The sequence below is a fragment of the Passer montanus genome, unplaced genomic scaffold (genome assembly GCF_014805655.1).
Source record: "Passer montanus isolate IOZ18808 unplaced genomic scaffold, ASM1480565v1 scaffold32, whole genome shotgun sequence".
Taxonomy (NCBI): domain Eukaryota; kingdom Metazoa; phylum Chordata; class Aves; order Passeriformes; family Passeridae; genus Passer; species Passer montanus.
Genome location: NW_024367930.1, coordinates 7644646 through 7672329, shown reverse-complemented (window position 1 = coordinate 7672329; position 27684 = coordinate 7644646). Strand labels below are relative to the sequence as shown.

The 27684-nt window shown below is 41.2% G+C and overlaps 1 protein-coding gene across 1 annotated transcript in view; it reads right to left on the bottom strand.

Annotated features, from left to right (window-relative positions):
* AOAH (acyloxyacyl hydrolase) overlaps positions 1–27684 on the bottom strand; it is a 73706-nt gene that overhangs the window by 24452 nt on the left and 21570 nt on the right. Inside the window, exons 6-14 of the mRNA XM_039715222.1 lie at positions 21528–21587; positions 16103–16173; positions 14790–14850; positions 14216–14286; positions 13662–13710; positions 13276–13324; positions 12063–12157; positions 4885–4976; positions 2821–2903 (exon numbers count right to left, since the gene is read on the bottom strand). Coding sequence (XP_039571156.1) covers positions 2821–2903; positions 4885–4976; positions 12063–12157; positions 13276–13324; positions 13662–13710; positions 14216–14286; positions 14790–14850; positions 16103–16173; positions 21528–21587 — 631 coding nt within the window. The remainder of the gene's footprint in view (positions 1–2820; positions 2904–4884; positions 4977–12062; positions 12158–13275; positions 13325–13661; positions 13711–14215; positions 14287–14789; positions 14851–16102; positions 16174–21527; positions 21588–27684) is intronic.

Below are 27684 nucleotides of genomic sequence, written 5' to 3'. Positions count from 1 at the left end.
GTCAGGCTGTTCAGCTGTTTGCTTTATTGACACTGAGGGTAGCTTTTTAAATCCTCCCATTCTGGGAAACTATTACACCAAATGAGGCAATAAAACCGAACCTTTACAATATAGTGTCAGTGTGATGATTTAGAGAAGATATTCTGAGATTTTTCTCTTACTGGTAATTTTTTCCTTTTTAAATTCACTTCCTAATTTTCTGCAGAGTCTTTTGCTGTGACACAGGCTGACCTCTTTTTATATCCTGCAGGTGTCTGTAGTGTAAGTGGAAAAGGGTAATGTGGAGAGAAAAACGAATGATGAACACAGTAAGAGATTATAAAAAAATCTACAAGGGAATTGGGAAAAGGAAGCACATGAAAAACTACTCCCATTAATGTAAAAAGAGCAGAACAACATAATTAGGGTATCAGGTACTGAGGTGAATTGGGTGTAAATGAGAAGAACTGTTGGCCTAGTCATCCTTGACCATCTGGTTTGGCCCTTTTTTAAATTCTGTCTCACCAGAAAGCCCACCTGGATGACTGCAATGATGGGAGCCACTAACTCTAATGCCCTGCAACTTACAGGCAAGAAAGTCAGAAGCACCTGACTGATGACACCAATGACGTTGTAAAACACTTTCACAGAAGACTCAAAGCCTCAGGAGCACCATGTGTGCCACAGGAAGGAGCAAGGCATATGAGAGGCATTGCCAGTGTCATTGATGCTGGCATCAGAACGCAATTTTTAAGGTGGAAATGCCCACCCGAGCCTGGAAGTGATCCCTGCATCATGATACCTGTCTGTGCAACCTCTTCTGCCTGGAAAGATCACAGACTCACAGAATCACAGAAATTTTAGGGTTGAAAGCAACTTCTGGAGATCGTCTGGTCCCACCTCCCTGCCAAGGAAGGGTCACCTCGAGCAGGTGACACAGGGACACATCCAGGTGGGTTTGGAATCTCTCCAGAGAGAGACTCCACACCTTCCCTGGGCAGCTGTTCAGTGCTCTGCCACCCTCAATGTAAAGAAGTTCCTCCTTGTCTTGAGGTGAAACTTCTTGAATTTTATAGCCATTGCTCCTCATCCTGTTGCTGAGCACCACTAAAGACTCCAGCACTGTCATCTTGGCATCTGCCTTAGAGATATTTATGTGTATCTGTTTGTTGGAGGTGGAGGGCTCGGGCATATCCTTTCTGATCCAAGTTTTTTTCAGGAAATTCCAATCATTTAATAAGTTTCTAAGTAGTTCTAGAGACAGCAGGGCTCCTCATTTGTAACCAGCATGAATCATCTGCTGGAAAGGAAGAACATCCCATATAGCCAAATTATCTATACAAGGAAAATAAATTTTCCCAAGCTTCTCCAGCCAGTTTTCTGAAGCATGAAAATTAATTAAATACAATAGAAACAAAAAGGCATAATCACAGCATAATCAAGTGTCTTTTAAGCCTGCTGTTAGGGACATCAGCTAATCCAAGACACAAAAGCTAACATCATAAACCTCAATTTATAAGGAAGACTACTGTCATCCCTTCATACAACCCCTCCGACAGCTCAGGATTTCTTGTTTGCCTTCATTCCTCTTGTTTAATATTTTCTCTTCTTGATAGCTTTTTTTTTTTTTAAAAATTCCCTCCAAACAGAGGTAAGTTTAATGAAAACCCATGTTCTTGTACCAGAACTATCCTTCAGTTTAAACCATTCTTCCCCCCTGTGATGTTTATGCCTCAAAGGAATTCAAAATGGTAATACCTTTTAATTAATGCTTTGCTCTAATGTCAATGTGTTATATCATCCCTTCAGAAGTCTCCATTGCCCTAATCCTCCCCAAAACCTTTCCCTCTGTCTCCATCAAGGTCAGTCCTCCTTAGATAAATGGGACCAAAATCTGAGGTTTTATCAGGACTTGTATGAAGAAGGACTGTCTCCCTGTCTCTAGACAAAATGCCACACCTGATGCACCTTGCAACCTTCTTATTCTCTTTCCTCTTTTACCCTGCAGTCTTGATGGCTTCTTGGAGTTTCTCTTTTCACCCCAATGGCCCTGCCCCTCCACCACCTCTGGCTGATGGCTCACTGGTTTACAGAGAAGTCTCATCATTGCTTCTGTCATGCATGTTTTGTACAATTTTTCATCATGTATTTGCTGCAATTCCTGCCCCTGCTGTTCCCAAGCTCATATAAATTATTCCTGTGTAAGGATATGCCCTACTCCAGGATGGTTAATTTAGCATCATTCACAGAAGCCATCAAGCATGGACCTTGGTCTTTGCTCTAAGGTGACCACTCCAAATGTTAAGGAGCATCAGCCTCAGGAGAGATGCAGGAGGGACACGGCTTCACTCTCAAGCCCACTGCTTTTCCCTGCTTAGCTGCTTCTCTACCCACTTCTTATTTCTTGTGTTAATCTTCGTCTTCTTCACTGCACACTGGGGTACCGTGCAAGACAATTTCCCTTAATTCTAGGTAGATCAGGCCTGCTGCATATTTATATGCATATTTTATATATATATATATATATATATATATAAAAAGATGATGTTCCCCAGTCCCACAAAATAAATTAATCAAAACCCAACAGTGTTAAGTTTTGTTTATGTCTTTGATTACTTATTAAAAATCTGTTCTGAGAGTACATTAAGATGCCAGCACCACTGGGTTAAGTGAGTGCTGAGTTAAGTAGGTGCTGTTCTTTATTTTTCCGTAAAAAATGCATGCAACTAAGAAAGGGCTTCTCTTTGTTCCTGACAGATGTTCATTAATGCAGCATCAATTATCACCACTAGTAATGTCAAAAATAATAATAATAATAAAAGTTTAAAGAAGTCAACATACCATTTTGGGAAATGTTCTGCAAGTCCCTGTGATTACAGCGATTTCTCTTGCGTAAACGTAGATACAAAGAGTCTGTCCACCCTCTGAAATAAATTGAGAAAATGCAAACTGCTGAAGTCATATGATAATGATGAAAACACAACTGATATTAAAAATGAAGTATGTTCTTGCGTCTGAAAAATTCAATACCCCAGTTATGTATGTGCTTCTATTTCACCATCTCTCTCTTTTTGTGGCCATAAATCTTTTTAATCTTGAACAGAGTGGCCTAAAATAAAGCAAAGATAGCTGCTCAGAAACTATAAACTGATGAACAGTTTCTCTGACATTGTTCCATCCAAGAACAATGCTTTTATCCTGGTCTTTCAGATAAGGCATTTAAAAACCTTTTTGTTATACATCATTTATCAAAACAATTCTGTTGGTTGTTCACAAATTGACTTTTCAATTGGTTGTTATGGAACAGTAAGTAAAAGAGAAGAAATATTGGCAGGGCAATCATTTCCCAACATCATAAATCTTAGACAGATTAATCTGAAAACAGGTTACACTTGACTGTCATAGGTTCTCTCCTTTATTTTGCACTGTTGAGAAAAATGAAAAAAAAAAAAAAGCCCAACAAAAACAAATGAAAAGGATAACAGCCCAGAGGGTGATGAAAAGATCAAGCTCCCAGCCATCAGTACGTGCTCATTTCTATCTGGGCTGCAGCTGTTTGTTTGTTGTTTTTATTTCTTTTTCTTTCAGGAGTGAAAGAGATTAAAAACTGAACACTGGACCAAGGTTTATCACTGACAACTTCAGGGGCAGTTCTAAGCTCTGATCACTTGTGAGCTTTAGATTCTTTGGAGCCCAGAGAAGTAGTGTGTGCTGAGAGACTGGGCACTGTAACAGATTTTTAAATGTCAGTTTTGCTGTGGCTCTGATAGAGAAGGCTGCATGGATTTTTCCTGTTGGCTTGTCAAGTGCCAAACTGCCTTAAATCAGATACTGTGGGAATGTAGCTGAGGCTGAAAGCCTGGATTTTGCACAGGGAGAAAAAAAAGGAAACAAAAAGCCCAAAGTATATGGTGCAACAGATATTTTTCCTGGGAAAAAAATGTTATTCTGCCAACTTTTAAATTCTGCTGCTAGAAAGCCTCTTCAGGCTTGACCCATGCTTGGTTTGGTATTCAGCTGTATTCCTGACTTATCCTAGACATAAAAACCAAAAATTATCTGAAACTTAGGTCAGACCAGGCACTGGTTGATTATTGTATCCTACAGCTCTTGCAGGGTTCAAAGGCCTTTTAATGCGGGCCAGAGAGATGATTAATAAAAAGTTTGGTCGGTTTTTATTTATTTATTTATTTTTTCTTAAATTTCCCAGTTACAACTGCAGGCATTTCAAGGTGTTTTGGAATTTATTTTCCTTCCCTTCTGGCAGGGAGTTTATTTTTTTCCATCTATGCCTGCAACCTTCCCCATCCACATAAGCCAAACTAACACAGCAAATTAGGTCACAGACTTTCAAATTCTCCTTTTGCTATTTCCCTCTAAATGTGTTGAAAAATCCCAGAAAAACAACATGTGGGAGGAGGAGAAGAAAGATTTCCCCCCGGTAGGGAACACTATGAAATAACCATGGGGATACCCTTTATTCCACTGTTTTCATCAGCAAAAGGAAACATGAGGAAGAGAGGAAGATTAAAAAAAAAAAAAAACATAAAAAAGAGAAAGGCTGATTTTTGTTACTTTCAGCAATGATTTCTTTCCCCTGAATTTTGTAAAAAAAATTGTAAAAAAATAATAGTTTATCTTTTAGTTCTTTGGGGTTTTTCTCCTTCTAAATTACAGTTTGACTGGTTCTAAAACCTACCCTGAATTTCAGGATGACTTGCTTATATATTTAAAATATCGTTTAAAACCCAAGATCCAGGGTTGATCTTGGTTTTAGAAAGAGCAGATGCAGATCCAAATTGTATTTTTCTCTTTCCTTTCAAGCAGATTTGGGTTTTTTTCCTTGCTGTGCTCTGAGATACCTAGAGACTTGCTATGGCTTGGCCACCCTGTCTGCTGGCTTACCCGATGGTGGAATTGAGAAATCCAGTGATCTCTGAGAACTGGGGCCAGTCAAACTCATCACTGAAAGCCATGGGGAGATTAGCAAATGATTTCTGAAAGAGAAATTTTAAAATCAACCCGGTTTCACCCTCTCAGACATAAAATCCCCTTAGTGAATTTGAGCACTTCTTAGCCAGAGCATTAGCCAGACAACAGCAATTGTTACTACCACTAGTAGTGGTACTTATGTATGCATATACTTAAAAAGTTGGCTTTTATAAGACAGGCATATGAAGAGATGGAGGAAGGAAAAGCAGGGGAGATATCTGAATTGCAGCTCTTGGCACACTTTTTCCTGAAAGAGTCCCAAACTCCTCCTTGAGTGAGCAGGTACTGCAGATGCAGACCCCCAAGGCAGCAGCTGATTGCTCCAGCACCTGTCCTGCCCAAAAGTGTATCAGCCTTGGGCACAGGAAGAGATGACAGCGTGATGTCCCCAGAGAATGTGGCAAAGGCATAATGTCACATTCTCTCAAAGCTCCCCTGCCCGCTACAGCAGGATGAGCTGAGAACAGCCAATTCCCTGAAAACCTCTGCCTGGTCCTCATTAAATTTTGGGGAGGGCACCAAAGCAACAGGGTCAGAAAGACCTCTGAGCATGGCAGGGACAAGGGAGAAAAACACATAATCTGACATAACCGTCCTGTGCAAATTCATACATCCTTTACCCCACTCTGTTTTGCTGATGTTGGTCCCTAATGCTTTTTTACAGCAACCCTGTGAAAGCCTCTCTACAGATGCAAGCCATGATGCACATTCAAAACACAGTGCCCTGTTCTTTCCCACTTTGTTTTCTGAAAGTCCCAAAAATCATGAAAGGTTAGGAAAATAGCCTTGATAAATTGTGCCACCTCAGAAGGACAGAACATGGAGTAAATTTCCAGCTTCTCCTAGTCTGGGGTACACTTGCAAAGACAAATGTATAAATCCAGTGTGCTCATAAAGAGGAAAACTGCTGATGAAAAAGGTAATAACCAAAAGAAGGTCAAAACATAAAATCAGAGAACCTACAGGCTGTTTTATTCCATATAATTTATTAGCTTCATTTTCTCTTGAAGCAATTGTGGGGTTTCCTTCAGACCTCACTGCTATAAACAACAAGCAGGTGGGTAATTCTTTATCCAGGAGGGTGAGAGTAGCAGAGGAGCTACAGTACAGCTAAATCTTGTGCTGCCTAACAAGTTCTAATTCAAAAAAATTATTGTTTAGGTGAATGGGAGCTATACTTGAGGATATGGGCTAAGTTTATGTCTAAGGATTTTGACTGTAAGAGGATGGAGGGAGATGCAGGGAAAAGGGAAGAAAGGCAAGTAAATGGGGGGTTGTGGGGCACAGGAAATCATGAAGCTATGCTCTGAGCAGTCTAATGCACAGCAGATGCCAGTTTAAAGCATGTAACAGCACATTTGACCCACTTACAGTACATCTGCATTAGTTACCAAGGTGAAAAGAGGCCTGTTTTAATTATCTTTCAGTTTGTTTTCTCTTTCTCACATACATATATGTGTCCTTGTGTGTATGTGTACATACATATAAAAATAAAAACCATTCATTTTTTAGGGCTGCAGGGAAACTTCAAATTTGCCTTCAAATCTGTTAGTTTTGTGTGCAAACAAGCACTTAATCCAAGGGCATAGCTGTGAGCAGAAGTGGAGGGACACAGCACAGTTTGGCCATTTACAATATTTTCCTCCTTGCAGGTTTGCATTAGAGGTGAGAGAAACAGTCACCTAGGACAGAAAAAACCCTGCAGATATGATCTCTTATAAGTGACACATATATTAGAGTATAAAAGAAATAAGAATTATTTAATACTTTTTAAACAAATCGTTTTATGTACAATTCTCTCATTATTTACCATTGGCACTCCAAAACAATATCTTTATTGGACAAGTCCCAATAATTTTTAACTGTTTTAATTTTTTTTTCCCTGCAAACTTGGCTTAAATATTAATTTTCCAGAACCTAATTGAGTTGCAAATTGATTTGAAGAGGAACGTTTGAGCCGAAAATTATAGTTGCATTTGAAAACTGGATATGCATTTAGCATTGACACTGTTCCAACAAAGCACTTAAGGGCCAGACTTTTTGCAGATATTTCAGGTCCAAAGGGTGAAGATGAGTAGTTAATGGAAAATTCAGAAGAATGCTGAACCTTAAACTCTGCATTGATGTAGTTTGGAAAGTACAGCCTAACAGACTGTGTTGCTTAGTCTCAGATGCAAATGTGTCCCACTCTAGAGGTGCAACTGTGCTGACTTTTAGCATAAAACTCTCTTGAGCACAGCCTTGTTTAAATACCATTCTCTAGACTATTCTGGCTGAGAAACCTACTTCAGCCCACGTGCCAGATTTTAGCAGAGAATCAGTAGAAAATTGTTCCAGCCTAGCTTCAAATGCCATATTTTAGCATCAAATGCTTTAGATAGGTCTCATTCCAGTGAACATCCTCCTCTCCTAGATGTGTCCTGCCTTGAAGCATGGGGCAGCCAAAGCCATGGCTGATGCTAAACACACACGTGCCAATCTGTGCTTAAATGGAAGAAGGCTCAGGCAAGACATTTTCAAAATTAGAATACAAAAGGGCACTGGAAACCTAACACTCATACAAGCCTTTCCATCCTGGAAATCTTGAAATCATTGAGGTATACCTTAATTTGAAGGAAAATTGGGTGTTTCTTTTTTATAATTATTTTAATGCCATTCAAATCCTGGTGACAGCATTAAGTACTACAGACAACTTTGTTATTCTAAGTATACAAATAAGCAAACCTTAAACTCTTGAGAAAAGCACAGCCTATCTTTTTAAAAGCAAAAATTGCATTTTGGCTCTGTAAAGCTGCAAAGGACAGAGGTTTGAAATTGGCAAAACTGTTACCTTATTTCCCACAAAATTGAATGTCTAAGTCATGACAATACAAGTTTGGAGAAACCTGCCTGCATTTCACTGGATCTAGAGGAATGATAGATAATGTTTTAGGAACAATTGCACACATCAAACTCCTGGGTTTTTTTCCCAGTGGTACAGAAAAAAAAAGAAGTCAGTGGGATAAGTGTTTGGGACGTCGTGAATCTACATTTAGAGAAATGATGAATTCTGCTATTAGGAAAAAATAACATGAAACTGTTACTTTAATGATATCTGAGAACCCCCCGAGTTTGTGGGCAACTAGGTATCTACTGGACTATGGATAAATGTAGGCTTTATTTTTCTCTTTATTCAGAAACAAAATAGAGATGCAACAGTTTTAAATTGCACCTTTCCAGAAAGGGTATTATTTCCATCACATTTATAAATATACTGCTTATACCTCAAAATAAAAATCTCTCTAAAATGAGACATGAAAGTTGCTTCTATTCCAGACATACAACAGAAAAAATGCTGTAATTAGTAGCTATTTGGAAGTCAATAGTAAGCAGATGGACAGAGCAGCAGGAGAACAATATCCATCACTAGACATACTAGTGTTTTCAACATTAGCTCTCTGCAAAAAAAATCTACCTCAAAAAACTCTCACCTCAAAAAACCCCCCAGTACTTTTTCTGCTTTGCTAAACCTCATAGAGTGCATGTCTACTGCCTTACACTTCATTTTTAGCGTCCAGATTTTCAGGTTAAAGGGATGAACATTCAGCTCAATTCTTGCCAAAACTCTTAAAAGAAAAGTTTGGCAAACCCAAGAGCTGTTGATAACCAGAAAGCCAAAATAAAGTTGACTTGACCCCTTCTTAGAGATGGATCATTCTCTTTGTGGAAGGTACCCATGACTTCCCCTATATAGGAAAGAATAATGGTTTTTTAGTTGTTTTGTTTGTTTGTTTCAACAGGAGAAATAGCTGCAGTTTTCAAAGATGTTTCCATCTCATGATGGGTGTTTCCCACAATGGGTAATGCCTCTATGTGTTCTTTCTGGGAAGAATATACTCTGAGAGGGATGGTAACTGTATATGTGACTGGCTCCTAGGGAAAAGCTTTGGAAATAGCACTGGAAAACAAGAGTGCCCCCTCTGATATTTAGCATGCCAGACGACTTGATATGGGGAAAGTGAATGATGCAACTTGATGCATCCCATACAACATGAGACATGTAACAGAAGCACCAGATTACACTGGGGGTTATGACCCCTACAGGGCAAAGCTGAGAGGGCAGTGTGTTCCTAATTAGACCAGGAAATCCAAAACCCAATGTACAGCATCTTCCCAATAATGCTCTTCAAGTCAATGGCATGGACATACGAATTTCAAAGCTGTTCAGCCCAAATAGTTATCCTGTCACCCCTGTGCTGAATATCCAGCTACTCAGACAACATGCTGAGTGAATTTTTCATTCACATTCTCTTTTCTTTCCATCCTCATCATAGCCTCTCCTTTGCAAGGTAGACTACATGCAGCAAAATCAGGGAAAACAACCATTCTGCAGAGCCTCTTAATGAAATACTCAGCATCTCTCCTAAAAATTATTTCCTCACCTAATTAGCTTTAAAACTGGAATTAACAGCTGCCACTGATGTGGTACTGATTAACAGATGGGCCCAAAGCATTGTAACCAAGTGTAAATTTTACTTTACACCTGTATATATAAACACATAAAAGGATAAATATAAATAAGAAATTTGTGAAATATAGAGATATAGACTATAGAAAGCATATAAAATGAATATGTAAAAATATAGAAAAATATTAAAGTAGTAAAATAATAGACAGAATACATCTAAATTAACAGGCACACAAGTTTTTCCTGTACACATGATAAAAGTCTGGACAGGGCAGGGACAAGGAAGCACTATTGGAAATTCCATGTAGAGGTCTGAGATTCTATTGAAATGAAAATTAAAGCTTTGAGCTTACTCTAGTATTGACTGTGGAGAAAACTATTTGACAAACTAATGTCTTTGCATGTCTTATTGAAGAAATTTTGGCAAAATCAAATCCAGGTGTCTTGAGTTAGACAGGACAAGGGAACAGCAGGTACACAAAGATGATGCCTTTTCCTCTCTTCTCCAAGGCCTAACTTCAAATTTTCCAGATTAAATATGTTTCCTGTAAGATTAGGACATAGACTCTCTGCACTCTCTCTGGTCACAAAACCATCTCTGAATGTGCTTCAAAATTCTCCTTGAGGGAAGCCTTGCACTGAAAAATCATTGAATCCATTTAATTTATTAACTAAGCCTAGAGATGAAGAATATTTTCCAGTGGCTTTTAATACAACACAAGAGACAGCAATATTGCACCTTCACAACCCCAAGGCAGTTAAATTGCTGCTGTTGACATCCTCCACAGAGAAGGCAAGACACAAAGGACAAGGAAAAGGAAGAGGCAGTGATAAAGTCTGAAGTAGTTCAGAAATGGTATTGCTTTTGTGCTCGGGTGACAGCTTTCACACTCATGGTGAGCTCCAAATTAAATAACCTTTTACTTTTGCTGGAGTTTAATCACAGATAATAGTTTTTATACAGCTGAGATCTCTGTATTTCTGCATTCATATTTAAATGATGTATTTTTGCCAGGTTGGTAGAAAAGCTTGGAAATAGTCCTAGAAATAAACATGTTGTTTCCTATCCCAAACCTCACATATATTTTTTGGACCTTACACAGAGTGCACCAATTCTGCCCCCTCCCCCGCCGTGGAAGCTGCTCTGCACTCATCAGACAGTAACAAAGAGCCTCCAAAATTCACTTTTGTAATCTGCACTCCAGCTCCCAACATTGAAGCTTGTGCCTTGGCATGCTATTAGCAGACCTTGACCCAACCAGCTGGTGGATCAGCAAGCTTCAAACAAGAGAAATTCTTTCTAAATCTTCATTACAATGATAATAAAATGCTGACATAGTCTAAAACTGGTCTTGCCTACATGGCTTCACTACAGCCTTACTGTCAGAATCATCCTTGCCATCAGTATTATGATCATCTCTATTAGATGAAATAATCTCAATTATCATTAGTGCTAATTTATTATGTTCCTCATCAGCTCTGTCATCAGTGTCATTCATCTAATTGTTGCTCATAAGCATTTAACAAAGAAAAACAACGGCTAATCTGCAACATTTAAATCAGCTCTGGGAGCAAAAGTGGAAAAAATCCCATGAAACTCTCAGACCTCCCACAGCATTGCAACTACTAACAGTCTGGAAAAAGAATTGTTCTCCAGAAAATGTCTGTAACCTTATTCTACACCAGTGGATGTGTAGAAGATTTTCACTGGGAAGGGTGGGCAATGATGATCTATCTGCTCACCCCTGTGCAACAGACTTTTGTGCAGAGAAGGACAAGGTACAGTCGTCCCTGGCTAGAGACTGATAGGATAGAAAACAACAGTGAAGGTCAGGAACATACCTGTGCATTTATCTCTACCCCATAATTGCAGTTTGCTGGAATGATCTTTTCCTCTCAATTATTTCATTACATGCCAGTGAACTGCAACAGGCTCAGTAGAGTTCACAGTCAGGTGCATTTTGCTGTTTTTTGAATATAGGAAATGCTGGGATACCACCCAAGGATAGATATCAGTGTGGCAGTGATATTTTATGGTACAGGAACTCTTCCCTTAAGGACAAATCTATTATAAATAATTGGATGACCCTCAAACACCTGTGAATGCATTTGTTCAACAGTCCTCAGAAACAGAACACTGGAGTTATGAGACCTATTTCACATATGCCACAGGATGAGGGAAAACAATCCAGGGCACATCATTTCAAAGCCAGATTCCTAAAGCAGAAATTCTCTGACTGTTAGCAGGGTCACTTCTGCAAGCACTCTCCCAGCAAGGAGCCATCCCAACCAGGCTCTAATGGCAGCTCTGATCCCACAGACAGCACGGGTCTCCTTGAGCCGCAGGCACGTGCGTGGAAAGCCAGATGTCCTGGTTTGTGTCTCTGGCACAGCACCGGGACACTGCAGCCAAACTCTTCCCTGACCCAATTGCACAGATGCCGGAGGAGCGGCAGTAGCACAGGGCTGCGCTTTTTTATCTTCATGGGAGCAGATGCGGGAGGGGACTGGTACACATGAGATCATAACTACAAATTCCAGTGCAGTGAAGCATTTTGCACTTGTTTCCCCTTGGCAACCTGCAGCACAGCAGAGGAAGCAAATGGCAATCAGTGGTTTTGGCAAGTTGAACGTGATTCCTCACCGCTGACATCTGTGTGACGGTCATCCACTCGGGAGGGATGTGGAAGTGAGCGCCGGCCGAGTCTCCCAGGAGCACGACCCCTCTGGAGTCTGCACCTGATGGATGCATTTTGTCAGTCACATGGGCAGAAAGAGCAAACTGAAACCCAGCTTGGAGAGTGCTTAAAGAGGAACAGCAGTAGCAGCTGATGGAGTCACAGGGTGATTGACTACACCACCCTTCATGTGGCTTAAATGTTCAGACACTGCAATAGGATTTTCACTCCATCTGCAGCAGAAACCATCTAACAGGCATTTGCCAACAACCCTAGAGAAGCAACTGGGGACTGGGCATGAAAAACAGGGGGAGGTCTTGCTAATCAGAAAAGAGTCCTGGTTGTATTCAAATTGTGTGTTATTTCAGCAGAGGTTCTGCTGTGCAGACAGTGTTTATTTTTACTATCCATAGATTATGCATTAAAAAGTACTTAAACATTTAGGGAAATCGGATTACTCAGAAAATTGCTCAAAGCTCCTTATAACAGAACTGGGTGGCGGATGTGCTACTCATATGAGTATTTCTGCTAGAACAATCTGTCTGGTTTATAATTAATGTCACTTAACATTTGTAGATTAGCCTTTCATCTAAAAATGCTGAGGAGTCTTGCCAGGCAATGGTTCATCCCCAGGATACTGATTTCAATGTGAGGTGAGGTGAGTGGCAACTGCAGTCACTGCTGGTTTGTGAGGCTTTTATTTGTGCAGCGTGGGCACACAGGCACCCACCCACATCATAGTCAGGGAGATCAGCTGATGCCATCATTTCACCCCTTTAAGGCCTTATCTGGAAAAATATGTATGTATTTATGGCAAGAGGTAAGACTGGACAAATGCAAATGTTAAGCTGCTTCCCTAAATCTCAAAGCTATTACACTGGGTTAGTCTTCAGGCACCAGAGAAGATGCAGAGCTGACATCTCAGTTTGCTGCTGTCCCCAGTCTATGTATTCAACTTCATTACTGAGCTGACTTTTAATGGGAAATTACCAGCATCCTGTGTTTTACAAGTTTCATCTTTATCCATCCTCAAGATTAAAAAACTCAATAATTTTGCTTTTCTCATGATGTCTCGTGTTTTCTCATGTTTCCCTTGTCTTGTGAACATGCAAGTATTGAAATATTTATCAAATTAATACATAAGATACATGGTTTATTGTATTGATTCTAATTATTTACCTTTGCAGAACTTCTCTTCATAGGGAATTCCATCTTTTGGATCCACACCCTGTTGGAGAAGAGAAAGGGTAGAAAACAGTGCCTATCAAGCACCTGAAGAATGGCAGTGCAAAACAGAGGCTGAGAATTTAGTTATTCTTGAATGTTTGCCTACAGGAGACACTGCATCATAATAATGATGCAGTGAGATTATCTTAATAAGTATATGTACATTTTAATTAATGATATAAGCTATAATTTAAATAATCATAAGCATCAATAAACAAACTTAAATATCAGCTAATAAAACCAGAATAAATAAAAAAGGAACACTTCTAAACTAAATCAAAGACTACAGAGGACAAAAGAGAAGCAGCAATCAGGAAGATGCAACTTCATTTACTTACCCATATGCCATTGCAGTTAGAGTCACCTTTTGCATCCCAATTATCAGGACTAAAACAGAGACAAAAAAGGATAAGAAATGTCACAAAAAAGAATCGGAAAATCAGATCCCCAGTGCCATTTCCCACCAAAATGAAAAAGGAATTAGAAATTCCTTTCTGCTTGGAAGGGTGGGGTTTTTCTTCTTTGGATCTAGGAGAGGCAATTTTTCCTAGCAAAATGCAAGCGCAAATTGCAACATTAATTTAAAGTTAATACTGGAAGTTGCTGAATTAAACTTATCCTTTTAGTCAGTGGCATGGTTTCCCTCCCCATCACTGGTCTGTCTGACCAATTGTAGCTGCAGATGCTTTAGAGAAAGGAAAGAAATGTGTGCATCACCCCTGCAAAGGAGTCCCATCCCTGGTCTTGATCATCCCCTCTTCTGTCCCTCAAAGCAAAGTCAAACAACAAGCAGTGATGTGCTGTCTAAGAATATGGTCAAAACAAAATCTGGAGCTCATTCTTCTCGAAGCCACAGTTAATAAGAAGCCTGTAAAATAATTAAAATCTTTACCGTCTGCCAGGGTACACGGTTGTGTTTTTGTCGTTGCAGTCTCTGCCTCGCCAGTGATAGCCCCTCAGCGTCTAAAGGCCAGGAGAAACACGCAGATAGGACAGCCATTATTACTCTTGCACTTTTAATTTAAAATATCTAAAATGAGAATCTAACTCAAGGTGTAGGAATAAAACCCAGTAAACAGGTTGCATTCCAAACTCCTTTTGCTAAGCTTTAATAAGTGACACCTAGCATGCTTTGGTGCAGAAATAAGACAAGTTGGCAATTTATTTTTTTGTTTAATATGACTTCACCTCTTATTAATTCAGTAAACAACCACTCAGCAGCAGAGCAATTTGCTTCTGCAGGGAGCACAGCTTTATGTGTGCATTTCCCCAGGTGGCACACATGAATGATTGCTTTTTCATCCAGGAAAAAACTCAACATTTTATGACAAAAAAACCTTCCATTCATTTTATTCCTATTCCTCTTTTCACATGAATGGATAAGGCTTTGCAGAAAGTAGGAGGAATATCCCAGAGACATTGTCATTATCAAGGGATTACTGTACCAAAGGAAAGGCTTTGCTTACTGGGAAGGTACTAAATTTATCTCCATCAAAATCTTCAAAAGGCAGTTTATTTCTTAGAACACTGTAAAAAACAAAAACCAAAACCCATAGTGTTAACATATGGAAAGGAATCTATTAACAAAGTAAAAAACACAGTGAAGTGTACAGAACAGATAATAACTGGCATGATATTCACTGCTCTATATTCAGTTGTGCCTCTGTGCTTGTACTTCAGCAAAGTGATCCTGCCCAAAAGAGCAAATTCGGTATTTCAATATCCTCTGACTGAGCTCTGGAGGTGATGCTGATGGACTCCTGTATGGCTTCTCAACGTCAAAACTGCCGTCTCTAAAACAAACTAAGACAACAAATCTGTGATAAAAGTTGGTTGGTGGTTTTTTTTGTTTGTTTGGGTTTTTTTTGTTTTTTTTTTTTTTGTTTTGTCCTACAGAAAGAGGAAAGTAAAAACCCAAAAATGGTGAGGGAGAGATCAGAAAATCTGAGTTGAATACATGCAATCCAATATATGGTATACAATTTCATTCCTTTCCACTGTCTGAACTCACAGGGCTCAAACTCAGCACACTTGCAAGATTTTTCATGTCAATCAACCCATTCCAAATGAACTCCTGATATTTGCAGTTTCAGTTAAATGAGCAGAAATAGGTGAGCAAGTTAGTCTTGGCAGTTGAATCAGTCAAATACACAGCTAATAATCCTGATTTATTCTTAGACCTGCTTGAGTATTCCTCCAAGTCATTGGAGTACATCAACAAATACACTTTATGAATAATCGCCCAGCTCATATCCCTGGCCTTTCTTACAAACTGACTCAAAGTCAGCACTGTAATGAGTTGTTTTTCCTGGATGCCATCCACCTGACTTTCTTAAACACCTTGGGATTGTTCTATGCTTCACAACTGACATTAAATTTGGGTTCCGCACAGCTGCTGGTAGCCTTCCTGCAATGAGACATGGACACCACAACTGGGTGAAAAAATGAAGTGAAGAAGTTTCTTGGGCTCAGAAAATCTCAGAAGAAAGGTGGCTTCCTCTTGGAGATGTCACCACTGTGAGAATGTCACATATTTGAGCTCTGGGACGTGCTAAAATTGAGCAAATGGTTTAAGCACTAAAACAACCACAAGGATCCCTGTGAAGAATATTGCTTACCTGAACTATGTGCAGACTCCTTCCGTACTACCTAGACAGTGGTTTTATAAAGGAAACCAACACAAGCAAATATGGGAAGCTTTGTTAGCTAAGGATGACTTTCAAAATAAGCAAATTTACCATGTTCTGTTTCTGGTTAAGGACTGAAAATGTATACATACTATTTAATCTTCTCACACAGGTTAGCCAGAAGAGGAAATGCACATACACTTGAGAATCCCATGAAGCTTTTCTGGAGAGGAAGAAAAATAAAAGTAGAGGAATGCATTAGTTCACAGAGGTGGTGTAGCTTGGGATATTCAGTGTCAGTAAATTACAGAGCTAAACCATGTATTTTCTGCCTAGAAACATCAAAAAAATCCAATGATGCCAATAAGGATGCTACATGCCAGAGGATTTAGATCTGACACAGCAGTCAAGGATTAAGGCTGAGCATTTTAGAAACCAAATATTCTTGCTTTGAAAGACCTGTAAAACTTAAAAAGGAAATAAAAAGTTCCAGTCTTCTCTCTGTCTTCTCTCATGTAACCAATTTTTTCTTCATTCTTTGTAGAAACTACTGCTCTCATGTTTGGTAAACATGGTGGCACCTGACACAGTGCAAAACTAGTGAAAGCCACACACTTGGAGCCATGAGTCTGGTTTCCACATGCCAAAGGCCAGGGACAACTCTAAGAACAGGAGAAATGAGAGGATCCAGACTGTGCATAGAATACCCTTGATTTTTTTAAAATGAGATTTTTACCTGGAAATCTAGATTTTATCTTGGCCAAACCTGTAAGATGTAAAAGACAGCTGCTGCTAGAAAAAACTCCTTCAACATTAGTAGCCCATAGTCTTAGGCCAATCCAGTTGCTGTTCCAGGTAGCCAGGAAGCTTCAGAAGCTGAAAGAGACCTTCCTAATGAATTGTGTTGCATGGGCAATTAATCCCACAGACACGCTGCTCGTGTGGCTTCACTGTAAATCCAGTTGGTCTTGAGACACTGAGGGTACTCACGTGGTCTCTAAATGTAGAGGGATAATTGGTGCACAGCCCAGCTCTCTGCATTCACTGAGGCTACATTTACCATGTAAATATGGAGCAGATGAGCAGATGGGCATACTCATAACTTTATGCAAAGAAGGGTAATTGTTTATACAGACACAGCACTTGAAAGCTCTGTCCTTGGACCAACTGCCTTCTGTTGCACACTTTATATGCACAGAAAAAAAGAGTAAGGTAGTCCTCAACCAAATGATATTACAACCTGTGCCCATCATGAAACAGAAGGTAAAGCTTGGATACAGCTCAGTAGAGGCCAGTTGAAGGTTATTACACATCATGTGGGTCTATAACCCCAGTGTACACAGCTCTGAGTGACAAAGGAGAACTTTGAGGCAGCACAGCAAGGCAGTGAGGTCAAGGAGCCCAGGGCATTGCCTTGTAGCTCCAGGGAAGGTGTTTTCTTGGACAGGTAACAAGGGGCAATGGAAACAAGGGTCTCATGCTGCCCAGAGCAGGAGGTCAGGCACAGAAATACACACAGCCAGGATCTCAGGGTGGAGAGGAGAACTGGGCTAGTGGAGAGGGGACAGAGCCTGTAGTACAAAGATTGCAGCTAACTTTGTGCTGGTGGCTGAAGTGCCCATGCAGCAAGGTGAAGATGAAAAAGAGGGGTAACTTTTTCAGGTACCACTGAAAAGGAGGAGGAGGAGGAGGAGGAGAGATCTGCAGTAGAGTAGGAGCTGTAACAGTGCACTTTCTGAAGAAGGCAAAAGTGAAATCAAGGAGAAAAGAAAAAGGAAGGTCAAGGAGACAAGAAACGTTAAAAAAACCACCAATTAACTTTAGCTCTGTCCAACACATTCAAATGACAAAGCTTTAGTCACACTAGCTTGGAGGGGGAGGAGGTACTGGGAGAGTGAAAGGAGAAACCAGAACACAACCACAGAAGAAGTGGGGAGAAAAAGCCGAAAGCAGCCAAGGAAGTGGGGCTTTTCCTTAGGCTGAAAGACCAATCTGGTCCCACTGCTGCACCTCCAGTTGCCCTGTGCATGTCCCCATCCCTCTGCACCTCCATATGCAAGCTATTGATTGCCTTAGGGCTGTGTCCTGCAGCATGGCTGGGACACAGGCCTCCTTTTTGCTCAGTGTGTATGGTCAGGTGGGCAGAGAGAATGAGAGGTGCACAGACAGGATGCCAGCTTTTCTCAAAGAGATTTACAAACCTATGTACGCTTCCTGGAAAGAGGAAAGAAATCACTTCCCCCTCTTCTTCATGCAGGACTAATCCTGCCAACAGAAGCACCAGAGACTCTTTAAGCCTTCCATCAGGCTAAGATTTGCAGGGTCTTCATCTGAGCTGTCAGCTTTTCACTTCAGCCTAAGCCACAGTATGCTAAGCCTTTGAAGTTAAGGCACCTGGAGTCAAAACTGCACCAGAAAGACAAACTACAGGGCTTACAAAAAATAAGTACATAAGCAAAACCTCCTTTTATTCTGCTCACAGGCTGTGCTAAAAGTTTACCCTTTGCTGTAAACAGAATAAAATATTTCCTATCTTTTTCTTAGCTAGTCTTTTGAAAATTCTTGCTGACTGGCTCATCGTTGATTTCAAAGGAAGGTTATCCTGCATTCCCAAAGACTGCCCAACTTTGGTGAGAGTGGATGCATGATGATAACTTGGCAATGCTGTTGCTGAGGACCAGCTGCAGCAGCATTCCGAAGCCCAGCAGCCTCTGGCTTCACAGCCCTTGTATTCCCACACCAGGTGGGGCAGTGAGATCTGGAGGTAATGCTTTTGCTCTGCTTGGCATTGTGCAGCAGAGTGGCTCATCTGATCTTTGAGGCTGCCTTGGGCTACTCTCAAAAGGCAAGGAATACAGGTATAAAAAAGGAGGGAATTTTTGTGTGAACAGGCACTATGGGGTCCTTCCCAGCAGAGACAGGCTATAATTGCAGCATGAGTTGTTGACAGAAGATGGGCTACTTGCCCCTGTGTAACATTGGTGAGTGGGCAGGGGATCAGCTTATGGATGCTCGCTCCATGGCTTCCCACTTGCCCCACTGCCAGGCTGTGACTTGCAGGGACCTTGTTGTCATGACAGGATTGTACAAATGGTGCCTGCTCTCATTACATAGCAGAGCTCTAATCACCATTCTTTCATTGCTATTGCTCAAAGATGCCCCTTAGTATCTTCTCCACCCACAAGAAGAGTTAATGCTAGAGGTGCTCCCAGTGATTGATAACACTAATATCCTATTCATTGCCTGTTACCATTCCCTAATGACATTTCTGTAATTATTTTAATTGGTTTTACTAAAAAGAATAACAATGAGCCCCTAATGCTTGTTGGTGTTTGGTTTAAGCCACTGCCTTACAGATGGCTCACTCCTTTTAACGAACAGAGACATCTATTTGAATTTTTTGGAGTTGTAGCTGCTTTCACTGCATCTCTACATCTGCTGAATACCTTTTCTTTTTTCCAAACTCATAAGGATCCTAAGAAATTCCAAGGAAATGTGAAATCCTGGGCTCCAGATGGATCTCCCATTCTCATTACAACACCCATCATAACATCTCTTTTTTTATGCACAATCACACACAGCTGCCATGCCAAGATGGGGACAGTTAACTTGCAAGGACCTCTTCAGAAGGCTTTCCCCAAACATACAATGCAGCAAAAGTAACCAAAAGAGCAGATATGGGAAGAATTGACAGATCTAATTTGACTTTTTGGACTAGCATGAGCCAGAGCATGAAAGAGTCCAGATGAATGTTTTTCTTTCTTCACAGATATTTATGCAGGGATGTCCTACCACAGCTGGGGTGTTTCTGGTTCCTCACCCACACACTCAGACAAGTAATCTTCTCCCCAGGCAGTGAGAGCAATTCAGCTCTCACTGAGGTCTATCTGCCTGTGCAGGTAGCATCATGATTTGGGAGCCTTGAGACTGTGCAGGTGATTTCCTTACTCTTTCATCACACGCTGCTGTTTCTGGGAGACATGGCTTATGCAAGCATGATTCACACTGTGCGCCCTCCTAGAGATTCTCTTTTGTGTTTCTCACTGCATTGTTTTTCTGGATCTGAAAATAACTTCAGTCTGGGTGAATGGGAAATTGCAAGATGAAGTAATGCCTCTAGAAATGTTGTTTTCTATCTTCCAGGTTGAAAATAAGTTTCAGCCAGGGTCATTACAGGAAGCACACTAGGAATAACTGCAGGAGAGGCTGAGCAAGCATATGATACATGTTTTAATTTGAGCTGACCTTGCATTATGCAGAAGGTTTGGAAATACTTTGAAACACAACTGACCTTTCTGCTTCCAGCCTGTTTGTCCTTCCTGCTGGCAAATAGGCAGCTAGGAGCAGGAAGGGGCTGAGGGCCAATGGAGTTTGAGAGAGGTATTGGGGCATTGAGCAGTTTTGAGGATACACGAGAGGAAAGGCAAAATAGGAGAGCCAAAGATTGCACCCAAAGATTGATGCCAACAGTGCCACCCTACCCAGGACAGCCTGAAAGGATGTGGCATGCCCATCCCAAGAAAGTGGGATGTGGCTGGCTATGTGAGGGACTCAGCCCAATATGCCAAGGGTACAGCACATGCAAGGAAGCAAAGGAATTTTATCCCACAGGGCAGCACCCCCGTGCCAGTCCCTCTCCAGCCCCGTGCCTGCACCCTATCTCCAGCTCACAGAGAGGACCTGCTTGACTCAGAGCACCTCGTTACAGGTGTTAATGTGGGAACTTGCTCCAGGGAGAGAAGAATGACAATTTCATGTAATTTGAGTGGAAATTTGAGGCCATCAGTAGCACAGCACCGAATAGGAAGGGAAATGAGTAAGAGGTCCTGCTGGTTGCTGTTCTGCGGGAGCTGAGGCCAGTCTCTCCAGTGCTTTGTTTATTTCCCTGGCTTGGTAATTTGGCAATTGCCCAAAGGCTAATTAGGCACCTCAATTTTCACTTTTATGACTAGCATCACAGTAAGGATTCAGGAATAAGCAATATAAATAATTTCTTCACAAACAGTTAAAGCATTTCCTCTGCATTAAGTGACTTAACTGGAAGCAAACTCTAGGACTGAACTGACTCACCTAAGTGAACTAAGCAGAATAACAGCTGCTACCCTTCTCTGCTATCCTTTAGAGATCCTCTACAAATCTGAGAACTTTTGGAGACAGAAAGATTTCAAATCCCATTTTTCAAATTTTAGAGGCAAAGGCAGCAACTCATAAATACAGGACAAATATGCAGAATTTGCATTCAGGCATTTGCTTGAGTTTCAGACAGCCCCAAAGTGCAGTTGCTCTGCTCTGAGGGAATGGGTCAGTTCATGAGGCACCCACTTACATACAGCTACAAGGTAGCTAAATTTTTCATTATTTTTTATGCTCCCCCCATACTTTCATAATTTTCCTTTATTTCTCCCTCTCTTTCTTCCAGTGTCACCTGATAGAGCAGATCCTCTATCAAGTAGGAGTGAGTCAGCATCCAATTCAATGCTAATCAGGAGGATTCACAGTCAGACAAAACAAACAAGGACTCACTCCTGATAAAATGCCAGTACAGAGTAAAACACCCTAATGCCATTGATTTCTTACCAAGTCTTTGGAAGCCTTCATAATTCTTTTTGCTTTTCTTATTGCAACACTGAGTCCCACCTAGGAGAGCAAGAACAAGATGAAAAACAACCAGATCAGCCTCACAGTATCCTACCAACTTTTTTCCCCATTTCCTACCATTTTTTTCTATTTTAATATCAGTCACAGCACAGAAATGATATATGAGTCCACAAACTCCTCATCAGTTACTTTTTATTGGACTAACAATCAATTATCCAGTCACCTTCTATGAAACTCCAGTAGCAAGAGTTCATTTATTTTGCTCCAGGGCATCATTTATTTCCCAAGGAAAAGTCCAGATCAGCTGAAGAGCTGAAATTCATATCCTGACTGCACTGCGTGAGCTGCAGAGGACATACTTCTCTAGTGACTCCTCCTGAAGGAAAACTCATTCATTAAAAGGCTAAAAGAGCATTACTCACGCAACATCAGTCTGACTTGCTGTGGGAGGGTACAGAGGAAACATTTGCTCTTGCATGGATAAGGGTTATACTCAGCTGAGGTTCATCCTGGCAGGGGTGCATGGCATGCAGGAAGGTACACAACAGGGAACAGATTTTGGAAGGAAAATCCCAGGCTTAGGATCCAGGAAGGTTAGCTTTTTATTCTGGAAATACCTGACCTGGAGAGCAAGCTCTTGCTGACAGTGGCAAGATAGTTTTTCTGGTGGGTCTGTGCCAACTTGTGCCGAAGAGGCATTTTGGGATACCTCCACAATGTAGATACTTATACCTACACAGAAAAAAAGAGTAGGAGAACCATTCCAAGAAAAGGCCTTGGAGAGGCATCAGGTTGGCCATCGTTAGGCCATGGGTTACAAATAAGTCAACTACTAGTGATAGACAAATAAATCCTGAAATCCCTTTGCACACAAGCTCTTTGAAGGAGCAGAGGAAATTTTGTGCAAGGGGCACCCTCCATGAGTGTGAGTGACAGCCAAGGACAGCTCTGCTGGCAGCAGGAGGACACATGTGCCATGTGTGCTGCAGCAAGGTCAAATACACCCTGATGGCTGCTTGCCATGGCCAGAACTGCCAAACACTGCCATGATCCTGCTCTCCAAGCTTTCCTCAAGGCTCTGCCATTGCAAAAACCTCAACAAATACATCTTTGCAGCCCATGTGGTCCACAGCCCTGGGTGCTGCCTGGGGAAGTGTTGAGGCGTAGGCAATAAGGAGCTGCTGTTTCTGCACTGTGCCATTAAACGCTGATCTGGCCTTAAGAAATTTGTCTTGTATCACAGCACAGAAAGATAACACTGCTTCTCCTGCCACAAGGACTCTTCCCAGTTATGGAGGTGAGGCAATGCCAGCCCAGATCTGCTCGTGCCATCCAAAATATTTAACAACTGTTTAACAACTCCGTTGAACAGCATTTTCTAAATTCAGACACATCTTTCCATAAGAAAGCAAGTTCTCACAACTCCAATTTAGGAAAAAAAAACGAGAGAAGAGACAGTCAGAGGAGCCTGGAATGGTCGAGGTAACACCAGTGTACTCCCCCGTGCTGCTCCATTTTCAATTCAGGACAATATTCTTGTATCTCAGTGATGACAATTCCCATATGTAGTGCTGCATTTATTAGGCCACCTTTGAAAACAGCCATATCTGTGAGATAAGTTATGTGACATTACTAAGTGATGGCCTCTGTCCTTCCCCTCAGTGTTCAGCATGATGAAGGCTGAAAGCACTGCCTGTTTGCTCCCTTTCAGCCAGAATAACTACTTATGTTCTGCAGGCTTTGAGAATTGGCAAAACCTCCCCCCCCCCAACCTTAAAATAAAAAAGGAGATAAAGATAAATTATTTTGGAAAATGTTTCAAATGGAAAAAAAAAATCCAGACTATCACAAACACATTAACACCTGGTTTCTGCTCAAAACTGTTAGCAGGGACAAACTGTTCTGTCTGAAAATGACCTGCTATCAGTCCCTCCTACAGCCCAGCCTAAGGACATTACTGCCTGCCTAACATCAACTGAGTCTGAGGGCTCCGAGGTGAAGTCAGCACAAGTTCATATTTATCTGGACAGAACTACAGGAACTCAGCAAGGGGGAAAATAGGGATGCTTCAGCAAATGCTCTTATTACAGCATTTGGAAAAAAAAGACAATATCCCTCATGTGATGGCACCTTACTGAACAGTGGCATGCCAGATTAGAATATTAAAGCAGACTTAATTTGTATTTAAAGTAATCATTGCCAGCATTTTTGTGCTGGGGATAAAATTTAGCATGCCATTATAATTGATTTAGGCAGTGATCAAAGCAAATTAATTAACCATGATATTCAAGGGTCAAAAATTTATGGTGAACAACACAAAGGGATACGGATGAATAAGCATAAGCAGCAAGGAACACAGACTTCTAAGCTGCTGGGTTTTAATATATGAGTCACATTAATATATGTAGTTAATAGATGTTTAATTCATTATGTCTATAGTCTTCTAAAAATCAGGGTATGTCAGAAATAGATGAGAGAAGCTAGCAATGAGCCACGACATTGTTTTCTAGCTTTGTCCCCCTGGGCAACTTCTGTCCCCAAAACCAATCATGCATCTTACATTTGCCATAGTTATGTTGTACAATACCAGCTGCTGTCATTTCTACAATAAAATTACTTGAGAGGCAGATGTGAAAAATAGCTTGAAATTGAGTATAATAGAAGGAAAATTCCCAGAGAGGTAGGATTTATCAATCCTTTTCTGCTGGCCAGCGTAGGAGAGATCTTTCTTGCTCACAGCAGCAGCACATGAGAAGTGCATGCTTCTGAAAGCTACAGGAACTCAGAAAGCAGAAAACAAGGGAGGAAAAGGCTGGAATGACCTTGTGTGTAGAAAATGCTCTCTCTGAAGCAGTAAAGTTGACACCTTCTCTCACTTCACAAGTTCCTTCAGCCAAGACTCCAGGTTGGACTGTGGAAGTCTGGCAGCTGAAACACCCACCGGGAAGAAAACACTTCTGGTTTCATGGGTCACCTGTAATCCCTGGCTGACCCCAGCATGTCAAGCCTGCCACTGAAGGCCATACACCCATACAACCCCCCCTGCTGCACCTTGGCTAGCAAGGAGCCTCCTCTCTTTCCCATGGCATGAGAACACCACCAAGGAGGGGATTCCCTAGGCTTCAGCAGCTGATGGATGAGTCTGGGGAGCAGCCAGCACTGTCCACCCCAACTGGAGCAGCCGTGCCACCCTGTGTGCACAAGATACGCAGCCATGGGGGGGGCTGAGGGTGGGGTGTCACTGGGATTTCATTCACTGCCTTTTTCAGTGTTCTCCACAGAGTGCACGTGTTCGCAGTAATGATTTCTTTTTTGGCAAACAGATGTATTTCTCATCGTAAACAAATGCACATACCAACTCTAATTCTCTCTCATTTATCATCCTTGTTAGCCAGCTTTTTCCCAGGAGACCAGATATTTACAAAACACTCCAAGTTTCCTTCTAACTCATTTCATCATCCTTTAACCAGGAGTAGCAAGATAGCAAAATTCTGCAAAGCTTATCAAATAGCACAGCTAAAAGTGGGATTTGTTAATGAGCAATGCTTCTTTGTCCTCACACTTTTGTCTGCCACCTTCCCACCCCAAATATCTCTATGCCTGCTTGTTTTCTATGGTCCTGCCTGAGACAGCTTCTACATTGGCATGGCACAGCTGCATGCACCACTTTGCAAACCTCATGCCACCCTATTTCCTTTGGATTTATTTGGTGGAATGTTAGGATTGTATGATTTGGCTTTTTGGGGTTGTTTGGGTTTTCAGTTGGAGTAGGGTTTATTTTATTTTATTTTCTGCCAGTGAAGAGGAGCAGAGGAAATGAAGAGAAACAAGTAAAAGAGGAGGAACTAGCACGCAAACTGTGCCTTCTGCTATTACCTGTCTATAAGCAGTTTCTTCAGGGCTCAGTTCCTGCAGCAGAAACTCACATTTCAGTAGACCTTATCTGTTTCCAAGAACAAAGGCTAAAAGGAAGGCATCTTCCTCCACAGGACCTAGCCTACCTCCCAGATGCTGTTTGTTTTACTGCTTGTGGTCTCAAAAGAAGGAAACAGGTCCCAGACACGTACTTTGGACTGGCAGCCTGCTCTTAATCAAAAATGCAGAAGCACTCCTACCCTGGAGTTTGGTTCTGTCTCACCTCCAAGGAGGAAGCTCACATCTTTACTGAGAAATATGAATGAGAGATATCAGCAGAAGTATTTTCATTTTACTAAACCCCAAAGGGTTTCTTTTTTCTACCCAGAATTGGTTGGCTCCTACTTTGTCAAAGAGCATGATGACCACAGTAATACCCATGAGGGATGTGGCTTTGTAGAAAGTCAGTAAAAGACATGACAGAGGGCACACATTCCAGCATGAGTGCTTGTGGCAGTGATGCTTATTCTGGTAAGACAAAATTATAAGAACATAAATATGTATATTTTTGCTGATGAAAAATGACTTCCACCAAAATCCTATTGATGGAGTTTAGGACAAAATATGCAGCTGAAAGGTCTCTGATAATCTGGAGCATAACAGTGATGGGAAGCAGAAGAGGCACCCTGAAAGGCAGAAAGATGGAGTACAAACTTGTAACACAGACTGTTTTAGTGATTGCTAGAGCACGACCACAGTGCTGAAGTCAAGCCATTATTCTGGCCCCAACAAATCAATTAAATAATTGCCATTTAACCAAACAGACCAGCTGGCTTAAAACAATCTAGAGACAAGCTGAGAATAATCTCCTGTAAACCTGTTTGTTCCCAGGGCCAGAAAGGAACCTTCACCCTATTTCAGCCCTTTTCACTCACTGAAGGAACATCCCGGTATTACACAACCTACTGCAGAAAGCCCTCCAGCATATGAGCTGATAAACATTTTTGGCTAAAACATCATCCAGTCATCCTAAACCAGCTATCTTGGATGCCTGTACTACTGTTAGTCTTTTAGAGTGATGCTGCAGCCCATCTTAGAATATCTGTTGTTGATGTGACTTAAACTAAAAAGTGCATTACAAAAAACTACAAAGCATTTTACAGCAGCTTCAGATACCATCCACTTTTCAGCCACCTTTAGTAACCCTTCACATCTGATGTACCCCCTTTACTTGAAGGAGACCCCATTGTTGCCACACTCATACTGAAGGGCAGACGAGAGCCTTTGCTCAGCTCTACAAGCCACTGGTGGCAAGAAGGGGCTCACAGGACCCATTTACGAGGGACATGTGGTTATACAGTCATGTTGGTGATCCAGGAGCTGAAAGGACCCCTTCCAATCTTCCCCACCAGCACCAGAGCTCTGCTCCTGGAACTGCTTCCCAGCAGAGCAGCCCACCTTGCTCAAGCCCCAGCAACTGGGGGCTGCCCTTGCCCAGGCTGGATGCCCTTCTCCAGCTCTATGCTGAGAACACTGAGCTCCATGCAAATGGAGTAATTTTTTTTACTCATAATTAGAGCAAAGTCTTCCAGAATAATCACAGAGTGCTAATAGCTTCAAGCAGCTTGGCCAAAAAAAAAAAAAAGAAAAAAATTGGGCTAATTTGTCAGAGACCAAGGAATTATGTAAAATGACGCACGTATCATTTACACAGATTGCAGTGTCTCCATTAAGAAGACAGTTTGAAAGGCCTTTGAGGCAGGGGTCTTCCTTCCTCAATATACAAAACCTCACTAAAGCAACTGTGCACAAACAGAAGAAAATAAACTGATGATGGAAAAAGCATGTTGATATTTTCCACTTTCCAATTTTTTATTTAGAGGTAATTAAAACCTGAGCATTATACTGCCTTTGAAGGACAGGTAACGCTATTTCTTTTACTCCCTTTGCCAGTACAAATATGATACTAATTCTGGGAAAATGGGCATCCAAAAGTCTACATGAATAAGTGAAGTACCTGAAAATCAATAGAGTTGAACAGAACAGTCATTAGTATTAAAGTCTTGTTCAAACACTCGGCAGGGGACTGCGCCAACATTTGCAGACTCATAAAACTGAAGTGATCAATCAAATTACAAACTAAAGAAGCAAATGTGAGGTAAACTGCATTTTATGCACCTGTGTCTCTGATTGTATATTAATTTTTTTCACCCATAATTCATCTTTACTCAGTCTGGCTAGTCACAGAGTTACTGTGGGCCATTTATCAACCACTTGAGCA